Source organism: Ambystoma mexicanum, chromosome 4q, assembly GCF_040938575.1.
Source record: "Ambystoma mexicanum isolate Mex_15411 chromosome 4q, UKY_AmexF1_1, whole genome shotgun sequence".
Taxonomy (NCBI): Eukaryota; Metazoa; Chordata; class Amphibia; order Caudata; family Ambystomatidae; genus Ambystoma; species Ambystoma mexicanum.
In genome coordinates, this window is record NC_090928.1 from 1,189,170,252 (window position 1) to 1,189,193,581 (window position 23,330).

Here is a 23,330-nt window from a genome sequence, read left to right on the forward strand (position 1 = left end):
TTGTACTGTATCTACTAGCCTCTCTCCCTCCTAAGATAAGCCTGGCTGCTCTGTCTACGCTCCCTGAACTTAGGTGGTACAGCCTTATACTAAGAGTGGAGTCTTGTACTGCCTTAGTTGAATGGTTTTACTAAGCCCTTAGTTGGACTTCAGAAAAACTGTCCTAACAGAGGGCAGATGGACATGCCCAGAAGGTCTGGGTAGCACGTTCTCCTGGCCCAATCCGGGGCAATTAGGATCATGGATTTCCTGAACTTTCTTAACCTCCTGATTACTTGAGGAATCATGGGGACTGGAGGAAACGCGTACAGAGGTGGAAATTACCAGTCCACCACAAATGCATCTCCTAGAGCTCCTCTTGGGGGAAATTCCCTTGAGCAGTATCGTTGCTCTTCCGGTTGGCACCGGTCGTGAACAGATCCACTTGCAGGGTTCCCCAAAAGGCGAAGATCTCTTGACGGACTTCCTGAGCTAGTTCCCATTAGTGGGATACTGTGCTCTGCCGCTGTGTTCTGCTCTCCGGCTAGGTGAATTGCTGTCAGAGAGATTTGTTCCTGTATTGCCCAGAACCAGAGCTGTATTGCCTCTCTGCACAGTTGTAGTGACCCTACTCTTCCTCTCTTGTTGAGATAGTACATGGCCACTGTGTTGACCGTCATTATCAGGACATTCTTTCCCCGTACAGAGGGCAGAAAGGCCTTCAGCGCTAGTCTGATTGCCCTCAGCTCCAAAAAGGTTGATGTGTAGTCTGGACTCAGATGAAGACCAACGACCGCTGACTGTCAGTTCGTTGGTGTGGGCTCCCCACCCCGTGAGTGAGGCGTCCGTCACTACCGTTATCTCTGGCCATGGTTGCCAAAAAGATTCTCCTTTGAGGATATGTTCGTTGCAAGCCCACCATCGCAGATCTTGTGGAACTCTGGTCGGAACTTGCAAAAGATCTGACATCTCCCCTGAAAACTGGGACTATTGAGTCCTGAGGGCCGACTGTAGGGATCTCATCCTTAATCTCGCCTCTAGCACCAGAAAAATGAGGGATGCCATAAGACCGAGCAACCTTAGAAAATCGAAGGTCGGTAGATGCTGAGCATTCTGGAACTTTGTTACCATCTGTCGAATGTTGTGAGCTCTCTCTTCGGGAAGCGAGGCTTTGCCCGAGAAAGTATCCAGAACTGCTCGATAAATTGGAGTTTTTTGATGGTATATTTGACTTCTTGAAATTCAGAGAGAAGCCCAGTCTGTGTAGGAAATGGCAGGTCTTGCCTATATGTTCCTGGGCTTGTTCTGGAGAACGTGCCCTGATTAACCAATCGTCTAGGCAGGGGTAAACGTGAATTCCCCCTCTCCTGAGACTCGCTGTCACTACCACCATCAGCTTGGTGAAAACTCTTGGGCGGAGGTGAACCCGAATGGCAGAACCCGAAACTGATAGTGAGAGTTGCCAATCGCAAACCTCAGGTTCTTTCTGTGCTTGAGACGGATTGCCACATGAAAGTAAGCATCCTGAAGGTCCAATGATACCAACCAGTCCTGGAGTTGGAGAGCGTGACGGATCTGAGAAATGGTAACCATCTTGAACTTTTCTCCCTGAGGAAGTTGTTCAAGTTTCTTAAGTCCAAGATGGGTCTCAATCCTCCGTTCTTCTTTGGGATGAGAAAGCATGGGGAGTACCAACCCCTGTTCCTCTCCGCTACAGGTACATGTTCTATTGCACCTTTCTCTAGCAGGGTTAAAATTTCCTGCAACAGGAGCGGGTCTGCAATTTTGGCAGAGTTGTATCCCGGAGGGTGATTCTGAGGTTTCTTTTGAAAGGGAGGGCAATAACCTTGGGATACTGTTTCCAGTGCCCAAGCATCTGAAGTAATGCCCTGCCATTCTTCCAGATGCTGAGAGATTCTGCCTCCCACCGTCTTGTGAGTCAAAACCTCAGAGTGGCTTTGCGGCAGCTGCAGTAGTGGCTGATGGCACAGTTGCCCCTGCTGGGGCAGATCTAGCACCTTTGCCTCACCCCGAGGAAATTTCCTTTGTCCTCTTTGCATGCCTGTCCCCTTCCTTTTCCAAATGAGGGATAAAATCGAAAGGGAAGATCCCTCCAGGAAGATGAGCCTGAGTAGGGGCATTGTTGAGGTTGTCGTATTGCGGCACTAAGTGACTTTGCTGCGGCTTTAGAGGTCTACAGCTTCTCCAAACTTTCATCCGCCTTGCTGCCGAACAGCCACAGGCCATCAAATGGCATATTGAGAAGTCTGGCCTGCACATCCGGTGCAAAACCTGACTTCTCAGCCACGCAAATGTGCGTAGCACAGTACTAGATGCCATGGACCTGTTGATGCTGTCAGCAGTGTCCAAACCTGATTGGAGGCATTCCCCCATAGCCTCCTTTCCATCCTTAACTATGGCTAGGAATCCTTCCCGTTCCTCACCATCAGGGATATTTTCAGATGCCGCTGTTATACAGTCCCACAGGGTGTATGTAAATCTTGCAAGGGTGCAAGATACATTTGTAGATTTCAATGCCATGCTACCCGAAGAAAAAATCTTACGGGACCATGAGTCAATTTCTTTTATCATCCCTGTCCGGGGAAATTGTAGGGCATGCTACATTCCTAGTATACGTGGCCGCCTGAACCACTAGACTTTCAGGTGATGGATGTTTCCTTAAATATTCAGGGTCTGAAGAAGAGGGCCTGTTTTTTAGATGTGAATTTCTTATTAACTGCAGGAGCTGACTCAGGGTTTTCCCATGCAGTATTCACCTTCCTTTGCAAAGCTATGTGAAAAGGAAGTATGGGGTCTTGTTGCGGTCTCCCCGAAAGGATGTCTGTCATGTCATCCTTTTGGAAAGTAGGGGAATTTATGTTCCATCCCATAAATTCTGTTACCCTACTCATTAATCTCCTGTATCCTGCATCTGCATCAGCAGGGTCTGGTTTTTCAAACTCATACTTTGGAGATGTGTCCAGACCACTTTCTGAGTGTAGGCACTCATATAGGTTTGCCATTTTTGAATGAGGGTCAATCAATTCCTCAGGAACTTCCCTTGTTCCAAACTTTATACCAGCCAGTGAAACATCCTCCTCCTCTGAGGATTTTTCCTCATAAATGGAGGACATGGATTTGAAAAAATCCTGTCTATTTTCCGGTCGGAACATGTTCTCCTGTGGCATAGACCTTGCCTTTGACACAGAAGTCAATTGAGTAATAGGAATTAACAAAGACGTCGACAAGGGCATCGATGGCGTTAACGTTATTGGTACCGGCTTAAATACAGTCGAAGGAGCCTTCGATATCGTTGAAGGAGTACTCGACTTAAGAGTCTTGGAGTGGCTTGACGACACCTTGGACTCCTACGTCTTCAATAAGAGGTTTGAGGAAGCCCTTGATGACGATTTTAATGGTGGATGAGTATCGGACGCCATCTTATCGAGTACTGCCTCAATTTTTTGCACTGGTAGGCGTTTCTTGTGAGGCATCGGGGAGGATCCCCTCGATGACGCCCTCGACGATCTACTCTTCGACCTTGATTTCTTCGATTTGTGACGCCTTTCACTAGACTCAGCCGTGCCTTTCTTTCTTCTCGAAGAAAACTTCGAGGACTCCCAGGTGGCTGTGAGTCCTTCTCTTGGCTCCAGCAGCTCACCAGATGCAAGTGAATTTGTCTCATCTTGAGCCTGAGAAGTGGACTGCCAGGAGGAAAGCAGCCATAATCCCCAGCAAGTGTTGGAACCACCACACAGTCATCGATTATCTGCTGAGAAAGTGTCCGATGGAAGCCTTTAGGGTTTTGATCCTTTCCAGAGTAGGGAAGATCTTTTGCTCATGCATTTCCCCTAGAAAGCCCAGAAAAACCAAGAACTGAGTGGGGGGCAGCTGTGACTTGTGTTGGTTGTTAGACAACCCCAGTTTGTATAGACCCTGTGCTGTAAGTTACAACATACTTGGTGACGCCGCTCTGATTAGACAGCCGTCAAGGTACGGGTAAACATGGTGTCCTTCGGCGCTGAGTATGTAGGCCACCAAATTTCTTAGACTGGAAAAGACCAGTGGGGCCGAATTCAACCCAAACAGGAGTACTTTGTACTGGAAATGCAGTCTCATAACTGTGAATCTGAGATAACATTGATAAAGCTGGCATATCTTGACGTGTAGGTAAGCATGGAGGAGGTCCAGGGAGCACATCCAGTCTCCCCCACACAGGGACTCCGCTATCAGTGCCAGCATAACCATCTTGAATTTTTGAAGGGGTAGATAGATGTTGAGGAATGACAGACCGAGCACCACTTTCAGGCCCGCCTGGTTATTTTTAAAATTGAGAAAGCCCTTGTGTAGAAGTTGGATCCTCTCTGAGAGGGAGGAACCTCCTCCATTGCTCTGTAGGCCACTAAAGCCGAGATCTCTGCCAGGAGAGTGGGGGTCCTAATCTTTAAAAAGGGTGGGGAGAACGTAGGGATGAGATGGAGGGTTAGATAGAACCCTGTTGAAACCACTGAAATGGTCCACAGGTCTGCAAAGTAACCACACCAGAACTGAGTGTGAGAGGCAAGCCTGCCCCCCACTGGGGAGCTGTGCACATGGATGACCCACTCATTGTTTCTTTCCCTCTGAGGCTGGGGCTTGGGAGGAGGACTGGAAGAATCCCTTTGCAGAGGATCACTGCTGCTTGCGCCTATGCAGGCTTGGCGACCTGTCAGGTTGGGAAATCACCAAATGTTTTCCCTCTGTCCGATCTGCTTTGTACTTGCCCAAAGACTTTAGACTGCAGCTTGGATAATATAGCTAATGACTTAGCAGTCTGGGAGCTTGCCCCCTTTTTGTTAAGATCCTCATCTGTCGAGGAATGGAATAACTCCACCTCCTCAAAAGGGAGGTCCAGAATTTACTCTTGGATGTCTGTATTAAAATTCATAGCCCTCATCCAGGCTGAACGCCTCCTGTCTGTGGCTATGCAGATGGCCCGCCGCTCTGTGGCTATATAGGGCACAGCTGCTTCCATCATATCCTGCAGCAACATCTTGGCTTCCGCTAGTCCTGATTTGAATGCGGCCTGTTTATCAAACAGACGTTTTGGCACAAATTCAGAGATTTCTCGCCATAGCCTCTGGTTAGCGGCTGCCAGCATTGCGTCTGCATTTGCCTGCTTAAAATGTAGCCCCATACTGAGGTATACCTTCTTTCCGAAGGCCTCCAGTGTCCTTTGCTAGCAAGGACGTTGTGGAAGTTGAGGCGGTGGACATTGACGCAGCCCCTATAACTGACGAATGCGCTTGCGGGTGCGCAGACAACAGAATGGAGTCACCCTCCTCCTGCCTATAGTTAGCATCCAGCCTTTTATTAGTCGGCTGAATCTATTGAGGCTTGGTCCAGCCCTTTTTTGCCAATGCCTCCACATCCTTTTGCCTTTTGAAGGGGTATTCACGACCGGATTGATGCCTCACTGTTCTCAGCTCTCCCAGTACTCCTGCCTCCCGCTGTTCCTGCTAGCCTGTCATGAAAAGCTCTCGCAGACTTGGATCCTTCTGCATCCTCCTCCTCATCTGTGTATGGAGGATCCGCAACCCCCTGATCGGGGCCCTGTTGCTGGGTTCCAGCTGCAGGCTCAGAGCCCTGGCCTGTGGCATCCGGCTGTTGTGAGACTGGCAGCATCTGGTAACCTTAGTGGTACTGAGTCTACCCTCGGGGGTGGCTGTGGAGGCACTTGTATCGAGGCTGGTGGCAGCACCTGTAGTGGAGCCGGTGGTGGTACTTGCATCAGGGCTGTTGGTTGAGCTGGTGTGGGAGGAGATATAAGCATGACCGCCTTTATTAGGCTTTTAAGTATTCCCGCCATTTGCTGGGACCTCATGAGGGTCATATTTTTTTTTAAATGCTCCATGCATACAGGGGAAGACCGGCCTCGTGTTGGGGGTGTGTTTTCTGTGAGCTGTGGCCTACCAGCCCCTTGCCTGGCCTGCATATAGATTGCCTCCATATAACAGACCTACCTGGATGGCACCAGGTATGCCGTACACCACATTTGCGGTGTGTACATTGGCGACCACTGAACCCTAGTGGTGAAGTCATGCCTCAGCATCGAGGGCATACAGCCCTGTGGACCTTCGGCTGGGATGGGCACCTCCCTTCATGTGGTGCTATCTTGTCTCCCGAAGTTGGCATTTTGTCTGACCTAGCAGAAATGTGCGAGAAACTGAGTCTGGTGATGAACCTGCACAAGTAGGCGCGTGGTTGCCCTTTGGCTGTTGCTCAGCACTCGCTCACACCTCAGATACCGACCTGGAAGGTGTGTAGCCCTTGGGCTTGTGCCCGGTTGTGCCCTTGTGTGAAGGTGCCCCCACCGGCCTTCCCCTGATGTTAGGACAATGCCCCTCAGGAGTACTCCTGGTGACAGAACCTTGCGGTCCCTTAGTCTGGGACCCGGTAGGATCTTGTGACCCCTCAGCCAGTAGCTCTTTGGGCCTCAGGCCCCTGTCTGGTACCAGGATCTGAACGATCCCTCCCACTTAGTGTATTCCCAGGAAGGAAATCCCCTTTGTGGGGTGACTTGTTGAACAGGGTACTTACCTTAGAACTTGTCTTTCCATGTATGTATTCTTTTAATGGCTCCGGCGATGACCTGGAAAGAAGCTCCCTCCACCTAGTCAGATGATTCTTAAGTGATCGCGGAGTGAGCACATCACACGCGGACCAGCCTTCCCAAAGGTGATCCTCACCTAGCCACTGGAGGCAGATCACATTAGGATCCGATGCCGGGAACGACCTGTTGCACGACGGGCACCGACTGAAGTCCGCCGGGACCGACATGCACTGAGGAGGCGAGGCACCGGAGGCCGGTGAGTACTCACAAAATCGAAGAACAAATTGGAAAATGAGCTTTCCTGGGGAATAGCTGGCGTGTAGAATTGTGAGGGAAAAGTCCTCAACCACTAGCGCAGAGAAATTGGTCCTCTGCCGTCAATGTGGAAAAGGGCACTAAGGTGAGACGCCATAAGGCGGAGTCCGCGGAGTGCACAAGCACGTGTCCACATTTCTGTGCACTTTAACATTTAAAGGGGAAATGCTTTTAAGTGATAGAAGGTTCTGTTCCGTCCCTCGCGAGGGATGCCCCATGAAGTATGCCAGAAGAGGGATGGAGGAGTAAGAGAGGAGAGAATACGGTCCAGAGGTTCACTGGGTGTGCCGGGGTGCAAAGGGATGCTAATGCTGCAAGAGGTTAATTCAATGGTCTCTTGGATTTTGTCTATTTTTTTCAATAAAAATTGGGTTGATTCTGTCGCATTTTTCCTGAGTTGCTGGTACCTCAGGGTCGGGTGAGCGTTCTGTGTAATGCTTTACTACTTCACTGAGGGCTTTGCTCCTGTTAGAGGCTGCCTCAATGCTGGTGGAGTAGTAAGCGGCTTTGGCATTGGTAATGAGAATCCTGGTTTGCGCGCTGAGATTTGAGGTTGGTGAGGTCTTCTGAGTTTTGATTTTTGCGCACCTGTTTCTCTAGGGCTCTAATTGAGCATTTGTTGGAGGCTAGCTCGGGGTTGTACCATGGCCCGGATTATTTGGTCTTAGCCCAGCTGAATTTTAGGGGGCATGAGTGTCCACCAGTTTCAAAGCAGAGTTACTGAATAACTCCAAGAGGCCCAAGGCTAACCCTGTGGTGGGGAAGTCTGCAAAGTTTGCTTCTAGCTCATTGACCAGGAAGGTTTTGAATGAGCGATGTTGAGTGAAGCGGCGTGGTAAGACCAGTCAAGTAGGATAGGGTCTGCACAGGTGATGCAGGGGGATGATGTGAAGACTATGTGTAGGGAGTTGCTTTTGTTGTGTGTGGGGGAGAGCATAATTTGCTTAAGGTATATGGAAGCGGTCAGTGGGAAAAGCATGCTTCGAGTGTGGTTATCAGCCTACGACTCGGGAATGTTCAAATCACACAGAAAGACATTATTTGAATGTGTTAATTTGGCACAGGGCAGTAAGTTGGAGCTGTCTGCAATACAAGGGTCACTCCTGTGAGGTGGTTTGTAGATGAGGTGGAATGTGATCAATTCCTTGTGCGATAGAGGGAACCTGCAGGTGAGTGATTCAAATGAGCTTGTTCTGGTAGAGGGGATGATGAAGCATGGCCAATTGCTCCTGTGGATGATTGCCACTCTGCCTCCTGCCCTTCCTGGCCGATCAGCATGTTGGATGCAGTAGCCTTGGAGTAGGAGGACGTTGAAAACATGTGGGGAGGATGGGGTAAACCATGATTCAGTGATGAACAGTGCATCAAGGTTGTAGTACGAGGTAAGATCAGCATTCTCTGCAGCATGAGCGACTGCTGAGCGAGCATTGATCAACATGAGAGGGCGTGTGCATGGGGTCTGTAAGTGTTAGATGGGTGAAGGGCAATATTGATTAGGTTTGCTAGGGAAGATTGCCGGGGCTGCTCAGGCACTTGGCCATTCGATCCCTAGTGAGAGTGGAGATGGGCTGTGGAGGGAGGAGACATATGGTGATGTATTTTGGTGAGTAGCAGTAGTAGCGATTAGGTTGTAGGTGAAATGCAGGATAGCGGGTCAGGCCCATGTTCCTATCAGGCCCAAACAGGCACAAACAGGTGAGGTCCTTATCTTTGCATGTCCCTTGCTGAGAACGCCAGTGATGGGGACTCCTAAGGAGCACTGATTAAATAAGTGGTGGGTGGAAGTGTGCGGAACAATTGAGTGGCAGGGCCTTGTCACGTGACCAGCAGCATACTCAATGCTGTCTGCATGAAACTGGCCTACAGACCTTAAGTCGAGTCTTGGAAGGTGTGAAAACTGAACGTGGGCGGAGCAACTGAGTAGCAGGGCCTGGTCACGCCACCACCAGCCGACTCAATGCTGTCTGCCTGGAACTGGCCTACAGTCCTTAAGTAAAGGCTGCAGCCATTTTAAACATCTTGAGCATTTCCTCCTTGAATGCCTCCCACTCATCCTACGACGAGCCGGGGTCATGCCTGCATTGATGGTGTATTTTTTTCTTATGGGAGGACGAAGAGGACGAATGGCTTCAGAAGTGCCAACGTTTCTTCACTTTCTTATGTCAACTATACTCCTTTTCGGGTGTGGGGCCTTCAGTCTCTTGTCCCGACGATCTGATGGTCGAATAAGCCTAGGACTTCGATGGAGGCCGCCCAAGCACTAACTGAGCTGATCGTTCCCTAATGGGTTTTGGATTAATTTGCTCACATGAGCCGCCCTCTTCGATGTTGTGATCTTTTCCTAGACACCACACGCAGATGACATGAGGGTTGGTGATCGACATCTTAGAGTTGCAGTTCTGGCAATGCTTGACTCCTGAATTCTTAGGGGCTGTCATAGCGACAAAGACATTTTCTGAACAAGTGGCACGGTCGTTTCAAGCGGAGTCGATGGATGATATTGAGTCGTACTACGCCCCCGTCAGAATAGTTTCCGAACAGCTAACGCTGGAATTAATATCTCTCTGATGATTCATCTGAGGAATCTGCGGGAGAATGCAATCAATTTAAATAGTTTTATCAAGCAAAGACAGACATTTCTCAAGTCTGCCAGACAACTACATAACTGGTTTCTCCTTTATTAGCTCTCATCTGTTCTGTATAGTCTTGACAGGCTTGCAGTTGGTGTTAGGGAGAATTCTCTGTAAGGCTAATTTCCCAAACCTAGTGAGCCCCTCAGCAGCTTTGCTGGATTTTTGGGGTTTATTTATTTTCTCTCCTGCTAAGAGTGAGATTCTTTTGCTCCCACTCGTAGACATGATTTGAGGTGTTCCCTTAACTTTCCATGTGTTTTATGGGCTATGGGGTATTTTACTCCATAGAGTCTCATGTGTTTTTTTGATGTGGGTTACACTGCACCCTCCGTGCCGTAACCCAGGGGTGTCGTAGCGACCCCCCAACATAGACTCCATACCCTGGGACTGACTACTGTCTCCCAGGGCATGTAAAGTCACCATTGGCTTTGCTAGTCCCAAATTATGAATAGAAACCAGTACAAAGCATCATATTGTGGACGTACCGGTCGGGGCAATTCGATTGCCCTGGGGTCTGTTGTTCGAGGGGGTACGTCTCCGTCCCCCCCTGATCGAGTTTTGGCTGGTGGCAATGGATACTACTTTTTATATTCGAACGCGAATATATCTCTATGGGATTTTCCCATTGTTCGAGGCTACCAACTTAAATTATTTAATTCTTATAGCCTCGAACATACCGCCGGTTTATTTATTTAATATTAATCCACCGGTTGGTATTTTTTGCCAGAACTCGATTCTAAAATGGCGTTTGTGTTCTCTTCTGTGACTCCAACCCAAGTCGAGCCCTTTGTTCCACTTTTTGGCTGGCTTCACCACAGAAGCCTCCAAAAGTGGTGCCACTCTGTCTGGGTACCACAGGGGATGTGGGAGGGGGTTTAGGCACCCTGGACTGAGTTACCTTGGTAACTCAAGTCGCACTCTTGTGTGATTGGCCCAAGTGGTGAGCCGGCCGGCTCACCACTTTGCATGTTTGATTGACAGCTAGGCTGAGTGAATGGGGGTGTGCTGCATAAAAGCAGGGCTTTGGGGACTGGAACTTCAGATGTCGCCACAGGACCTAAGAATCCGAGGAGGGAGAAGCTGAGCCGACCTGCAACCACGACACCACGGGTGGAGCCCTGCTGAACCGTCTCACCACTTTTCCCGACGACAGAGGAGATCTCCAGTCCAGAGAGATTTCTTCCTTTGACTGGTGGGGATAACCAGTTTTGCCTTCTTTTCACCTTCCTGGAGCATCTCGTGGCCCCCTTGCCCGTGCCAAGCACCCCGGCAACTGGAATACTACGGTTTACCACTACCGCGAAGAAAAGGGTAGTACCTTTTAACCGGAGGACTCCGCAGCTGGTTTCTTCCCTGGCAGTGCAACGACCTTCATCTTTCCTCCACGGCGAGACCTCTTCTTCCTCTGGATGAAACACTGACTTGCACCTGCTGCCAGGAACAACTGCCCTCGCTGGAGCTCCCTTCACACTTAAGGTACTGTGTCCTGCCTGGCTTCCCTTGCGACAGATCGTTCGGGGTGACAGTAAAGCCTCGACTTTTCTAACCTGGGCTAGCCTGGGACAACCTAGCTAACTTTTCCTGACTTGAATTTCATTCTTTTTTTGCGAACTATCTACAAGACTTTTTGGGCATAACCCCACTGTGTGAACCTGGACCCCTTCTGCTTGCTCTCTCCAAGAGTGGGCCTTGCAATTGACTTCCTTGCTCTCCAGTAGAACTCTGCCCATCCTGCCTTACTGTGGTTCTTGGTAAAAGTATTGAAACTTGTGTGCTTCCTTAAACTCTGCCTTTTTCGCTCCCTTTCTTTACAATTTATTACAGTGTCATCTTATGTTAAGCGCTCACCTCTGTCTGAAAATAAGTGGTGTTTCTCACTAAGACGTGTCTAATAATTGAATTGGGTTGTATATATATTATAGTGACTGTGTGTTGAATGTACTTACCTCGTTTTTGCTAGTGTAAACTACAAGTGTGTTTTTAAATAAATAATTATATACTTTTACACCAAAGCTCTGGACAGTGTTTGTTTGTACTACTGTGTCCCTGTACCTATTGTGTATACTCTGCATACTGCCTAACTCTTCTTGAGGGAAGTCTGACTGCTCAGCCACAGCTACCAAGTGAATCTGTGTGGTACACACTACTACCAAGTGGGTTTACTGCCAACCACCTGTAGCCTTAAATCTTTTGCAGTGGTCCCTAAGGGAACTGCACAGGTTTCTGCCTAACTGTTGGCACACTGGGGCATATTCATAAAGGACCCAAATAGTTATGGTGAGTTTAAAAAAGCTTGAAAAAAACCTTTCACCTGAAATGTGAAAGAAGAATAAACCATTTGAGCCAAGCCACACATGCCACAATGCCACCTAGTAGCAATCACTGGAAGTTCACTTCCAGTTCGGAGGCACATCTGGAAGACATGTTGGATATGCAAATAAGCCTAAGTGCACGTCTTTTGCTACAAGAAATTGTCTTTGTTGTACAAGTCAGTGCTACTTTATGCACAGCTTTATCAACCCAAAACAGACATTTCTCAAGACTCTCAGACAACTCCATACCTGGTTTCACCCTTATCAGCTATCATCAGTTCTATAAAGTCTTGACAGGCTTGAGGTTGGTGCATTTTTATAAAACACCAAAAGAGTTATGGTGGGTTTAAAAAGGCTTACAAAAATGTTAAAGCTTATTTTTAGCTCATTGAGAATCTTCTCACTGTGGGTTTTGAGCTTCTGTGGTGTGGATTGGTGGGGTTAAGTTTTGTGTCCTACTGGGTTGAGGTTGGGAAAAGGGGAATTGGAATGAGGTTTAAGATTGAGGTGGCAAGGTGCAGGATGATGTTGGGTGGGTGAGATGCTGGAGTGAGATTGGGTGGGTTGGTAAGCTGTTGGGATGAGTGTAGTGGGAGGTTGGTCTAATGAGCTGCAGCGGGTCACACTGGGTGGGTGGTTTTAAATTATATTTAGGGGTGCTGGGAAAGGTTGGATGGGTGAGGCTTAAAGGTGCTGGTAGTGAGGTAGAGTGGTTAGGTTAGCTGATGGGGCAAACTTGTGTGAATGAGGTGCATGTGTGAAGTTGGGTTGTTGAGTTGAGGTGCTAGGTGAGGAGTGATGCTAGGGTGACATTGGGTGACATGCTGGGGTGAGACGATGTATGTAGGTGAGGTGTGGTGGTGAACTTCAGTTGTTGGGGTGATGTGGTGAAATGATGAGGTTGCACAGGGAAAGTCTTGGGCTTAAGTTTTGAAGTATGGTGTTGCTCCGAGCAAGGTAGGAGATAGGAGCAAGTTAGAAGCAGGGAGGGAATCACTTGTGGGCATTGGCATGAACTTCCCCTCTCTCATTGGACCCCCTCCTTGTGCTTTGCTTAATCAGCCTCTGTTATGCATGACCCCAATAAGGCCATGTCAATACTAATAAGAGAGATATCGATGACACTTAAATGGCTGGTAAGTGAGACACAGAAATGCATCCAAACAACACACAGAATCCATGTCCACTTTTGGCATACCAATCCTCCATATAGCAAAGCTATTTCTCACATAGGTGGTCCCCTGCGCCGCATAAATGTGATAAAACCAACGAGCTAGGGACAGTAAACCTGGCCGTAAACAGTGGGCAAAAATCTACCAGAAATCTAGCAGGCACACGAGGTTGAGACAACTGCTAAGCATGTGCCTGCAACTTAGAATTCCTTTTTATAAATTGATACTGGGCATGTATTGCTCCAGGACATTTTTGTCAATTGGGGACTTTTTATGAGTCTTGAGGAATGAAGTACTGCCTATTTGTGGTGCCACTATAAGTATTGCATGAGAAGAACAAGTTACTTCTTACCTTGTAACGTTCTTTCAACGGGATGTTCCTGCGACGTATTCCTCATCTTAGATATCTCCTTCCAGCTCTGCTGGCCTCGGAAAATTTTTTCTCTAGAGGGCACTGCGCGTCGACGTCCTCCGAGTCGATGTCCCTCGACAGCCGCCGTATCGACGTCGACGTCATCCTGCCTATAAAGGCCACGCGCAGCGTCCGTTGCTCAGTTCCGTTTTGTAGCCCACAATAATACTTTCTGGACTAACTAATCATCCTGAAGGAGCGTAAGCTGCAACAACAAGGGAAGTCGAACTGCGGGGATGAATGGGAGGGTCGATGAGGAATACGTCGGAGGAACATCCCGTCGAAAGAACGTTACAAGGTAAGAAGTAACTTGTTCTTCGAAGGGATTGTGTCCTCCGACGTATTCCTCATCTTAGATAGGCTCCCATAGCAGTATTCTATTGTCGGAGGAGGGAGTACTGACTTCACGCTGTCTTCTATTGATGAATAGAATGCAGTACAGCCCTTCCAAACCTAGTCTCTTGACTGGAGGAGGAATCCAAATTGTAAAAACGTGTAAAGGTATGGACAGACGACCATGTAGCGGCTGCACATATGTCTTTAACTGGCATGCCCCTTTTGAGGGCCGATGAAGCTGCAATACCTCTGGTCGAATGAGCCCTAAGGTTTTGAGGGGGCTCTTTCCCTGCCAGTTTATAACATTCCAGAATGGCTAGAATGATCCATCTGGAAATGGTCTGCTTAGTTATTGGTAACCCCAGCTTTTGACCTGCGTAACCTACAAACAGCTGGTCTGCCTGTCTTATCCTGGCTAGTCTACTGATGTAAAAACTTAAAGCCCTCCTAGAGTCTAGCCTGTGTAACCTCTCTTCCTCTTTCCCCGGGTGAGGAGGAGGATAGAAAGATGGTAGGGTAATCTTCTGAGTGATATGGAATTCAGAAACCACCTTTGGGAGGAAATTAGGCTTCACTTGCAGGACAACTTTGTCTTTGTGAAATATTGTGTGAGGGGGTTTACAAGAAAGAGCTTGTAATTCGCTCACCCTTCTAGCAGATGTAAGTGCTATTAATAAAACAGTTTTAAGGGTAAGGAATCTTAACGAACAAGAATGGAGAGGTTCGAAAGGTGTACCCATCAGGAAAGTTAGTACTAAGTTTAAATCCCATAGGGGAATTTGGAATGGTCTTCGGGGATAAACATTGGTTAACCCCTTTAGAAACTGTATTACCAAGGGTAATTTGAAATAGGATGGTTCTTCCGCAGTACGCTTAAAGATGGATAGCGCTGCGAGATAGCCCTTAATGGTGCCAACTTGAAGGCCTGAATTTTCCAAATGTAGTAGCAAGGACAAAACCATTGGTGTACCACATGAAAAAGGGTCGATATTCTGTTCTCTACACCAGCTGCAAAATCTGTTCCAACGGCAGCGGTATAAAGACTTTGTTGCTGGCCTCCTTGCCGAAAGCAACACCTCCATAACATCATCAGGGAGGTCCCAATCCTTGTACCTCAGCCTTTCAGAAGCCAAGCGTGAAGGTTGAGGGTTTTGATGTCTGGATGGAGAACCTGACCTCCCTTCTGTGAGAGTAGGTTCTCTCTGAGTGGAAGTCGAATTGGAGGGCAGATGGACAAGTCTAGAAGGTCCGGGTACCACGTTCTCCTGGCCCAATCCGGGCAATTAGGATCATGGTTCTCCGGAATCTTCTCAACCTCCTGATCATTTGAGGAATGACAGGGACCGGTGGGAACGCGTACAGAAGCGGAAACTCCCAGTCCACTATGAACGCGTCTCCCAGAGCTCCTCTCGGGGGAAATTCCCTTGAGCAGAACAGGTCGCATTTCCTGTTTAGGCTGGTGGCGAACAGATCTACCTGAGGGGTTCCCCAAAGGGCGAAGATCTCTTGAAGGACTTCCTGAGCTAGCTCCCACTCGTGGGAGACTGTGTTCTGCCTGCTCAGAGCGTCCGCTGTCAAGTTCTTCTCTCCGGCTAGGTGAACTGCCGATAGAGAGATTCCTTCTTGGATTGCCCAAAACCAGAGCTGCATCGCCTCTCTGCACAGGGGTAGTGATCCTACGCCTCCTCTTTTGTTGAGGTAATGCATGGCCACCGTGTTGTCCGTCATTATCAGGACGTTCTTCCCTTGTACAGCTGGCAGGAACGCCTTCAGCGCAAGTCTGATGGCTCTCAGCTCTAACAGGTTGATATGTAGTCTGGACTCCGATGGAGACCAACGACCGCTGATGGTAAAGTCGTTGGCGTGGGCTCCCCACCACGTGAGTGAGGCATCCGTGACTACTGTTATCTCCGGCCAGGGTTGCCAAAACTGTTCTCCTTTCAGAATGTTATCCTGACAGGCCCACCACTGAAGGTCTCGAGCCACCGTGCCGGGAACCTGAAGAAGATCTGTCATTCTCCCTGAGAATTGTGACCACTGAGTCCTCAGTGCCCACTGGAGGGATCTCATTCTCAGGCGAGCCTCTAGCACTAGGAAAATGCAGGATGCCATGAGGCCTAGCAACCTCAAAAAGTCGAAGGCTGGGAGACGTTGGGCATGTTGGAACTTGGTAACCATCTGTAGAATATCTTGAGCCCTCACCTCTGGTGGCGAGGCTTTTGCCAGGGAAGTGTCCAGGATCGCTCCTATGAACTGGAGTCTCTGCGATTGTATCATTTCTGACTTCTTTAAATTGAGGGAGAAGCCCAGTCTGTGAAGGAAATGGCACACGTGATTTAGCTGGATCTGAGATTGTTCCGGAGAAACAGCCCTTATCAACCAATCGTCCAGGTAGGGGTAGACGTGAATCCCTTCCCTCCTTAGACTTGCAGCCAATACCGACATTAACTGGATGAAGACCCTCTGGACCCAGGTCAGCCCAAATGGCAGCACTCGAAATTGATAGTGAGAGTTGCCAATTGCGAACCTCAGGTATTTCCTGTGTTTCAGATGGATAGGCACATGGAAATAAGCGTCCTGAAGGTCCAGAGATACCAACCAGTCCTGGAACTGAAGGGCCTGGAGGATCTGAGAAAGAGTGACCATCTTGAATTTGTCTTTTCTGAGGAATTTGTTCAATTCTCGCAAGTCCAAGATGGGTCTCAGTCCTCCGTCTTTCTTTGGAATGAGAAAGTAAGAGGAGTACCAGCCCTTGTTCCTCTCCACTACAGGTACCGGTTCTATGGCACCTTTCTCTAGCAGGTCCCAAATTTCCTGCAAGAGGAGCGGATCTGGAGCTTTCTGAGAGCTGATCCCCGGTGGATGACTCTGAGGTATACGTAGGAAAGGCAGGCAGTAACCTTGGGCAACTGTTTCCAATGCCCAAGCATCTGACGTGATAGTCTGCCATACCGCCAGATGTTGAGTCAACCTGCCTCCTACAGGTGTCCTGTGAGGGAAGTCCTCAGAGTGGTTTTGGGGCGGCTGATGCAGATGCCGATGGTAAAGAGGTACCTGCTGTTGCTGCGGCTTTTGAATATCTACCCCGTCCACCTCGGGTAGTTCTTCTTTGTCCCCTTTGAGCCGGTCGTCCTCTACCTCTTCCGAATGCGGAGTAGAAGCGAAAGGACTTGCCCCTCGCAGAGGTTCCTGTGGGACGAAAAGGAGTCTGACGAATTGCAGCTCCTAGGGATTTTGCTGCTGCTTTTGAAGTTTGCAGTTTCTCTAAACTGTCATCCGCCTTTTTCCCGAACAAAGAAGAGCCATCGAATGGCATGTTCAAGAGCCTGGCTTGCACATCTGGGGCAAAACCAGACTTTCTCAACCAAGCGAATCTCCTGGTTGATGTACTTGCCGCCATTGCTCTGCTGGTACTGTCAGCCGAATCAATGCCCGTCTGGAGGGATTCACACATAGCGTCTTTACCGTCCTGTATAATATTCAGGAACGCATCCCTTTCTTCTCCCTCCGGGATGCAGTCAGCCGCTGTAGAAGCACACTCCCAAAGTGTATGGCTGAACCTAGCAAGGGTGCAAGTAGCATTAACAGATTTTAACGCCATGCTACATGCTGAAAAGACTTTCTTTGCCATAGCATCATATTTTTTATCGTCCCTGTCCTGTGGGACGGTAGGATAAGCCGTCTTGACATCGGTAGAGGATGCTGCCTGTACCACCAGACTTTCTGGGTATGGGTGTTTAGACAAAAACTCTGGGTCTGTAGAAGATACCCTGTACTTTGTAGATAGTTTTTTATTTACTGCTGGTACTACATCTGGGCTTTTCCAGTTTGTCATGATCTTTCTCTGAAGAGCTTTATGAAAAGGCACCACAGGATTCTCCTGTGGGCCTTTGTCAAGAATATCCGTGAGGTCATCTTGTTGGAAAGATTGTGAAGGTGCAGACCACCCCATGAACTCTGTGATCCTGGCCATTAAGGCTCTATAGGGGGTTTCAGCATGCTCCCCCGGGTCTGGCTTAGCAAACTCCACCTCAGGGGAAGTGTCTAACCCACTTGCCTCATGTAAGGAATCATGAAGATCCTTTAACCTGCGCTCTTCAGAGGAAAATTCCTCTCTAATTGGGGTTACAGGTCCCTGCAACACAAATGTGTCTTCCTGTTCAGACAATTCACCCTCTTCCAAAATTGAGGACATAGTTCTCAATTGTTCTGAACTCATAAAGGGAGTAAATCCCATTTCCAAGGCAGAGGGTGCCGAACTTGTCACTATCGGCCTCGAAAACGTCAATGTCGTCGACGCCGACATCGAAGGCTTCGAGCGTGGCGTCGAAAACAAAGGCGGAGGCCTCGAAGACCTCGACAGAATTGGAATTCTACTCGACAATCTCAAAGCCATCGACGTCGAGGACCTGGGGATAGTCACTGGGTGAGTCGTAACCGTGACTTTTCTTGGCATCGACGCCGGTGTCGAAGCTGGCGTCGAGTCGACAGACCCGTGTGTCGAAGGTCCCTTCGACAACGGCGTCGAAGACATCGACCTCGGCGTCGACGGAACCCTTGTCGACGGCGTTGACGGAACCTTCGAGGAAGGTTTGGAGCTCATAGTCCTACTCGAGGGTTCGAGACGCGCTCGAGAGGTTTCCTTCGCTGGGTACTGCGACTCGCAGCGTTTTTGACCTTCGGTTCTTTTGACCAAAGCATCGCTCTCGGCAGTCTTCGAGGGGGTCGAGGCCGCTTTCTCGAAGACGCTCATCATATTTTTGCGGAATTCCTCCCATTCAGCCCGGGAACTATGTTTCGTGGGGCAAGGGATTCTTTTTGGCGAAACAGAGGAAGAGGAAGACGGAGAAGGGGATCTTCGATGTCTCCTCTTCGAGTGCTTCGATCTCGAGGAGTGATGAGACCCACTCCGAGACCTGGAGCGCGAATGGTGACGAGGAGACGAATGTCTCGACTTCGTCGACGAAGAAGAAGCTTTAAAAGTCTTACCTTTCTCCAGCTTCCCCCTACGCTCCTACAGGGCCTTAGCTGTCATGGACATACAGTCCTCGCATTCCGAACAATGGTGTTCAGCTCCCAAACACCACAGACAAACTCTATGAGGGTCAGTCAACAACATCTTTTTCCCACAATCTCGACATTTCTTGAAGCCGGATCGAGGAGTTGTCGGTTCCGACGAGGAAGCCATCAAGTACGGATCAAATGACTCGAGGTAAATAGGATTAATCTGACTAAGAACTGAGCAACGGTATTCCGAGGCACTGAGTAAGCGCGGAAAAACGGAACTGAGTAACGGACGCTGCGCACGGCCTTTATAGGCAGGATGACGTCGTCGTCGATACGGCGGCTGTCGAGGGACATCGACTCGGAGGACGTCGACGCGCAGCGCCCTCTAGAGAAAAAATTTTCCGAGGCCAGCAGAGCTGGAAGGAGATATCTAAGATGAGGAATACATCGGAGGACACAATCCCTTCGAAAGAGTTGTATATAAGGGTAATTAAACACAAACTAAATCATCTACCTAGGGATTTCCTAGAGATAGAATAAAGCATTCAAGGGTAAAAGTTAATTGCTAAAGTATTGAAAGGGATAGTATGTGAAATAAAGAAAATGAAACACATAAATATAAAAAAAAAATGCTAATACCTTTGGAGAAGCTCGAGTGCTTGCTGTGAAGATATGATTCTTCCAAAACTAGATGCCATGAATGCTTGCATTTCTCCCTAAAACAAATTGATCATATTTTTTATGAACAGATGTTACAATTATTCCTACTGCAATTTATATACGTTTACTCTCTTTCCAAACCAGACAATGTGATAATTACTTTGCTGTAATTTAATATACCAAAACTAATTATAATAGTCTGTTGAAATTATTACCAGAGTCATCATACCATTATCCCCCAGCCATGAGATAGTTTGTATGCATGCTACCGTTCTGTATGCTCTCTTACTAACTGAAGATTGTACTTCCATCTATCAAAATGTGCAGGATGATTCAGACAGTCAGTGCCAGGATCAAAGAGCAGATCTCTGAAACTCTGACATATAATGCATTTTTGTTTTTTTTTAAATACTAATAAATAATAACAGTTTCGGCTGCTTTCATTTAATTTATTTCCTTGAATTTTTGTTTCGGTTTTCGGTCATGGCAACTCCCCCACCACTTGCTTAGCCAATTACATGTCTCTTTAATGAAATGTGCTGTATGGTTTGAGATACCGTTTTTCATTACCTTACCTTTGAATTTTGGATTTGAGTGGATGTGGTGTGAGGGCAGTTGTGAGGAATTGCTATCTGGCAAGGGTGCAAATCACTGGCTTTTTTTTATCTTTCATACATAAAAGGATGCAGGTGATTCCTTCTCCAAAGGGGTATTCTGGTTTGGGTCTATTTGACCTAAAACATTTGATCGACTTTATTTGAATTTTTTTTCAGTCTTTTCTTTCAGTCCTAAACACTCGGCCCACTTCCCCTCAACCTAATATATACCCTTATCAAACCCCCTATATATATTTAATTAAATATGATGGAAAAAAGGTCAAATAAATTCGAGCAAATGTTTTAGGTCAAATGTTTTTAGGTCAATTATGCTAATACTGATAATCTACTAACCAGATCCACCTTTATCACAACTGCATGCCAAAAGCATAGGGCACTTATACCCTACAGCATCAGTAGCTTGATATGCAGCACATGCTCAGCGTGTGTCGCAGAGCAGGTTCAAAAGTCACAGGATGCCCACTCAACTGCTGGAGTGACATCTTAGTCACTGCAGCACAGGGGCAACATTTACGCTATGTCCCCTGTATCTTAACTATGACAGCCATGAGTCCCCCATACTGATGGCAGAGTAATCTCTAAGAATAACCTATGCCCGAGTTTAGGCATAGTGCATGGCAATATGTTTGATTGTTACCGCCACAAACTAATTGAGTGAGTCTGTACTGTGGAGCGGAATGTGTATTAGAGTCAGAGATACTGATGCTGCCACCCAGGACAGAAACCAAGGGAACCCAGCCTCTTTTTGATTCTCTTTGCGAGGGCCGATAACCCCTCCCCCAGAGACCGCTGCATAGCAGGAAGCGGCCCTGCGCTCAAGTAACAAAGGAGGAGTACTCCTCCCATTCAGGAGGAGTAGCCTCACACCAAGGAGGTGCATATCTAAATATCTAGAGGTATCTTGTCAATAGGAGGTAATGGAGGCAGGAGTAGATTAGGCAGGGGTGCTCTAGATAATGGAAGAAGTCTTCCACTATCTTGCTTCTCGCTGTCACTCTTTCCCTTTCCTGTCTCCTCAGCTTCCCCTGGAGCAAAGCACTTTGGGTGGAAGATCAAGAAGGCAAGGTCCACTCCTACCAGGAGCAGGGAATGGTTCCCTAAAGCAGGCTATCTTTGGACCAATCACCCGAGGATGTGTTGCCTTAAAAGACAGAGTCGTGCATCCCTTCAGTTCTTCGAGGATACTTTAAGGCCAAAGAGACCTTCTGGGGACTCTCACCTGGACTTCCTTTGGGAGAGTTGCGCAGTATATTTGATTTTCTTGGCATAGTTAATTTCGTTAATCAAGGGTTACTGACTGTGTTAAGAAATTGGGGTTTAGGTTCCAGTAGTATCCTCCAGATCCAAGATGGTTCGAAGATTCATATTGGTTTGAGGTGTTGGCATCTTCTATATTGCCTCCATTTCAGGTTCTTGTGGCTGTTCCGGCTGCAAATTACCTGCTCCAAATTTAAAGTCTACATACTTCATCACAGTGCAGTAAAGGTGCAACTACAACACTGCCAAGAGGGGCACACATATCAATTACAGGAATGATGGGTAAGGGGGGATCTCGAGATGGGGGAACATAATTGACAGCTGCACCAGCTAACCTATGCGCTGTGTGCACAGGTGCGGCTTTAGGAGTTCACAGGAAAAGGTAGCGAGGGGAACACTCAGGGGGTAGAGACCATGGGGAAGGAGCAACAGGCAGTAGGGGAAGTACAGTATAATATGGCCCACACCATTGCCATCCTGACATTTAGGCAGATGGGCCTGCAAAGAGGGCTGTGGGTCAAGAGAGTGAGCTGGGAGGAGACCACTCAGGTGGAGAATTTCAGTGCCCCGAGGATGCAACCGTGTTTTATGTCCTTGCTGGTGTCAGCAAGGCACTTCATTGGTTAGAGGCTGTGTGAACGTCTCTTCTTTGCCAAACCCAGGTCACATTGTGTTTCTCATGAGAACTGGCCCATGGCAGACTGATAAAGATCTGGTGGTCAGCACAACTATGTCATGAAATGTTTGTCAAGACTGAGATCCTTCATTGGGACTCCTGCTCCCTCTTTCCTCCCTTCACTCTGACCACCCTCTATGGGCTCTCCCTGTATCCTTCATCTGAAGCCATATACCATGGAGTCATCTTCTACTCCTCTCTCTCTTTCCTCCACCACATCCTGGACCTCGCCAAGAAAGCCCATTTTCAACTCCACCTCCTCAGAGGTATCCTTCTTTTCCTCACTTTTCCCCAGAAGCTCAATGCCTCTAGAGCACTGGTACTTTCTAGGCTACACTACTGCAACACCCTCTTCCTTAATCTACGCTCTTCCTCTCTGCGCCCCCTCCAGCTTGTCCAGAATAGAGCTGCAAGACTTATCCTTGGCCTCAAGCACAGGGATCGTATCTCTCCAGGCATAAAATCTCACCACTGGCTCCCCGTTGCTGCAAGTACAAAATTCAAATCCCTCTGCATCATCCATAAGGCTGTCTTGGGCCAGGGACCACACTATCTAAAACTTGCTCTCACCAAATACTCTTCCTCCAGATCTTTACACTCCTCCGGCTCCAACTCTTCGCTTCTCTAAGCAGCGAGCTGGTGGCCGATCTCTTTTCTCAGCTGGCTCCCTCCCCATGAACAGCCTCCCCCTTCTCTCCGTCTTGAGCCACATAGCCTCAAATTCCGGAAGCTCCTCAAGACTTTCCTCTTCACCTCCTCATCCCCCCCTCCCTCCCATGATAAACCCCACAGTCGCTGAGATTTGTGGCGTGGGCCCCTCTGTGACCTTCTGGGTCCTGGCCTTCCGCCCAATCGCCTTCAGCCTTCCGCCTTCCACTTACCCACAGCACTTGACTTTGGGCACTGACTAGCATGTGCTGTCTCCCATGCCTGCACTTATTTTATTGGCAGCACTTACCTGTTGCTCCCAACAGACTCCCTGGCACTTCCCTCTGTGGAACTCCTACCACTTACCCACTTCCCTTGTCCCTTCTCTCTGCCTGCACTTGCGAATCCAGTCGCCTCTTTCTTGTTCATCATTTTTCTTGTTTCCATGTTCCCTGTGGGTGCTTTGAAACACAATTTATTGATGTATAAGCGAATTACAAATGCACAATAGATAAATAGATAAAATTGTGAGGCGGTGTGAGAAGGTTTGTGATGTCACGTAGTGGGGCCCTGGGCAGAGGGGGTCAAGAAGGCTTGCTCCAATCACGATTAAATAAAGTATTTCTAGCTATAAGGTTCTGATGTGGTCCCGCCAATCAGCTTTGTATGATGATCAGACAGTGTTGCTAACCTTGTTTTATGCTGATAATGTCT

The 23,330-nt window shown here is 48.2% G+C and overlaps 1 protein-coding gene across 1 annotated transcript in view; it reads right to left on the reverse strand.

Moving 5' to 3' along the window:
• DNAH8 (dynein axonemal heavy chain 8) overlaps nt 1-23,330 on the reverse strand; it is an 8,835,797-nt gene that overhangs the window by 7,203,275 nt on the left and 1,609,192 nt on the right. The window contains exon 14 of the mRNA XM_069608756.1: nt 19,398-19,474. Within this exon, the coding sequence (XP_069464857.1) occupies nt 19,398-19,474 (77 nt within the window). The remainder of the gene's footprint in view (nt 1-19,397; nt 19,475-23,330) is intronic.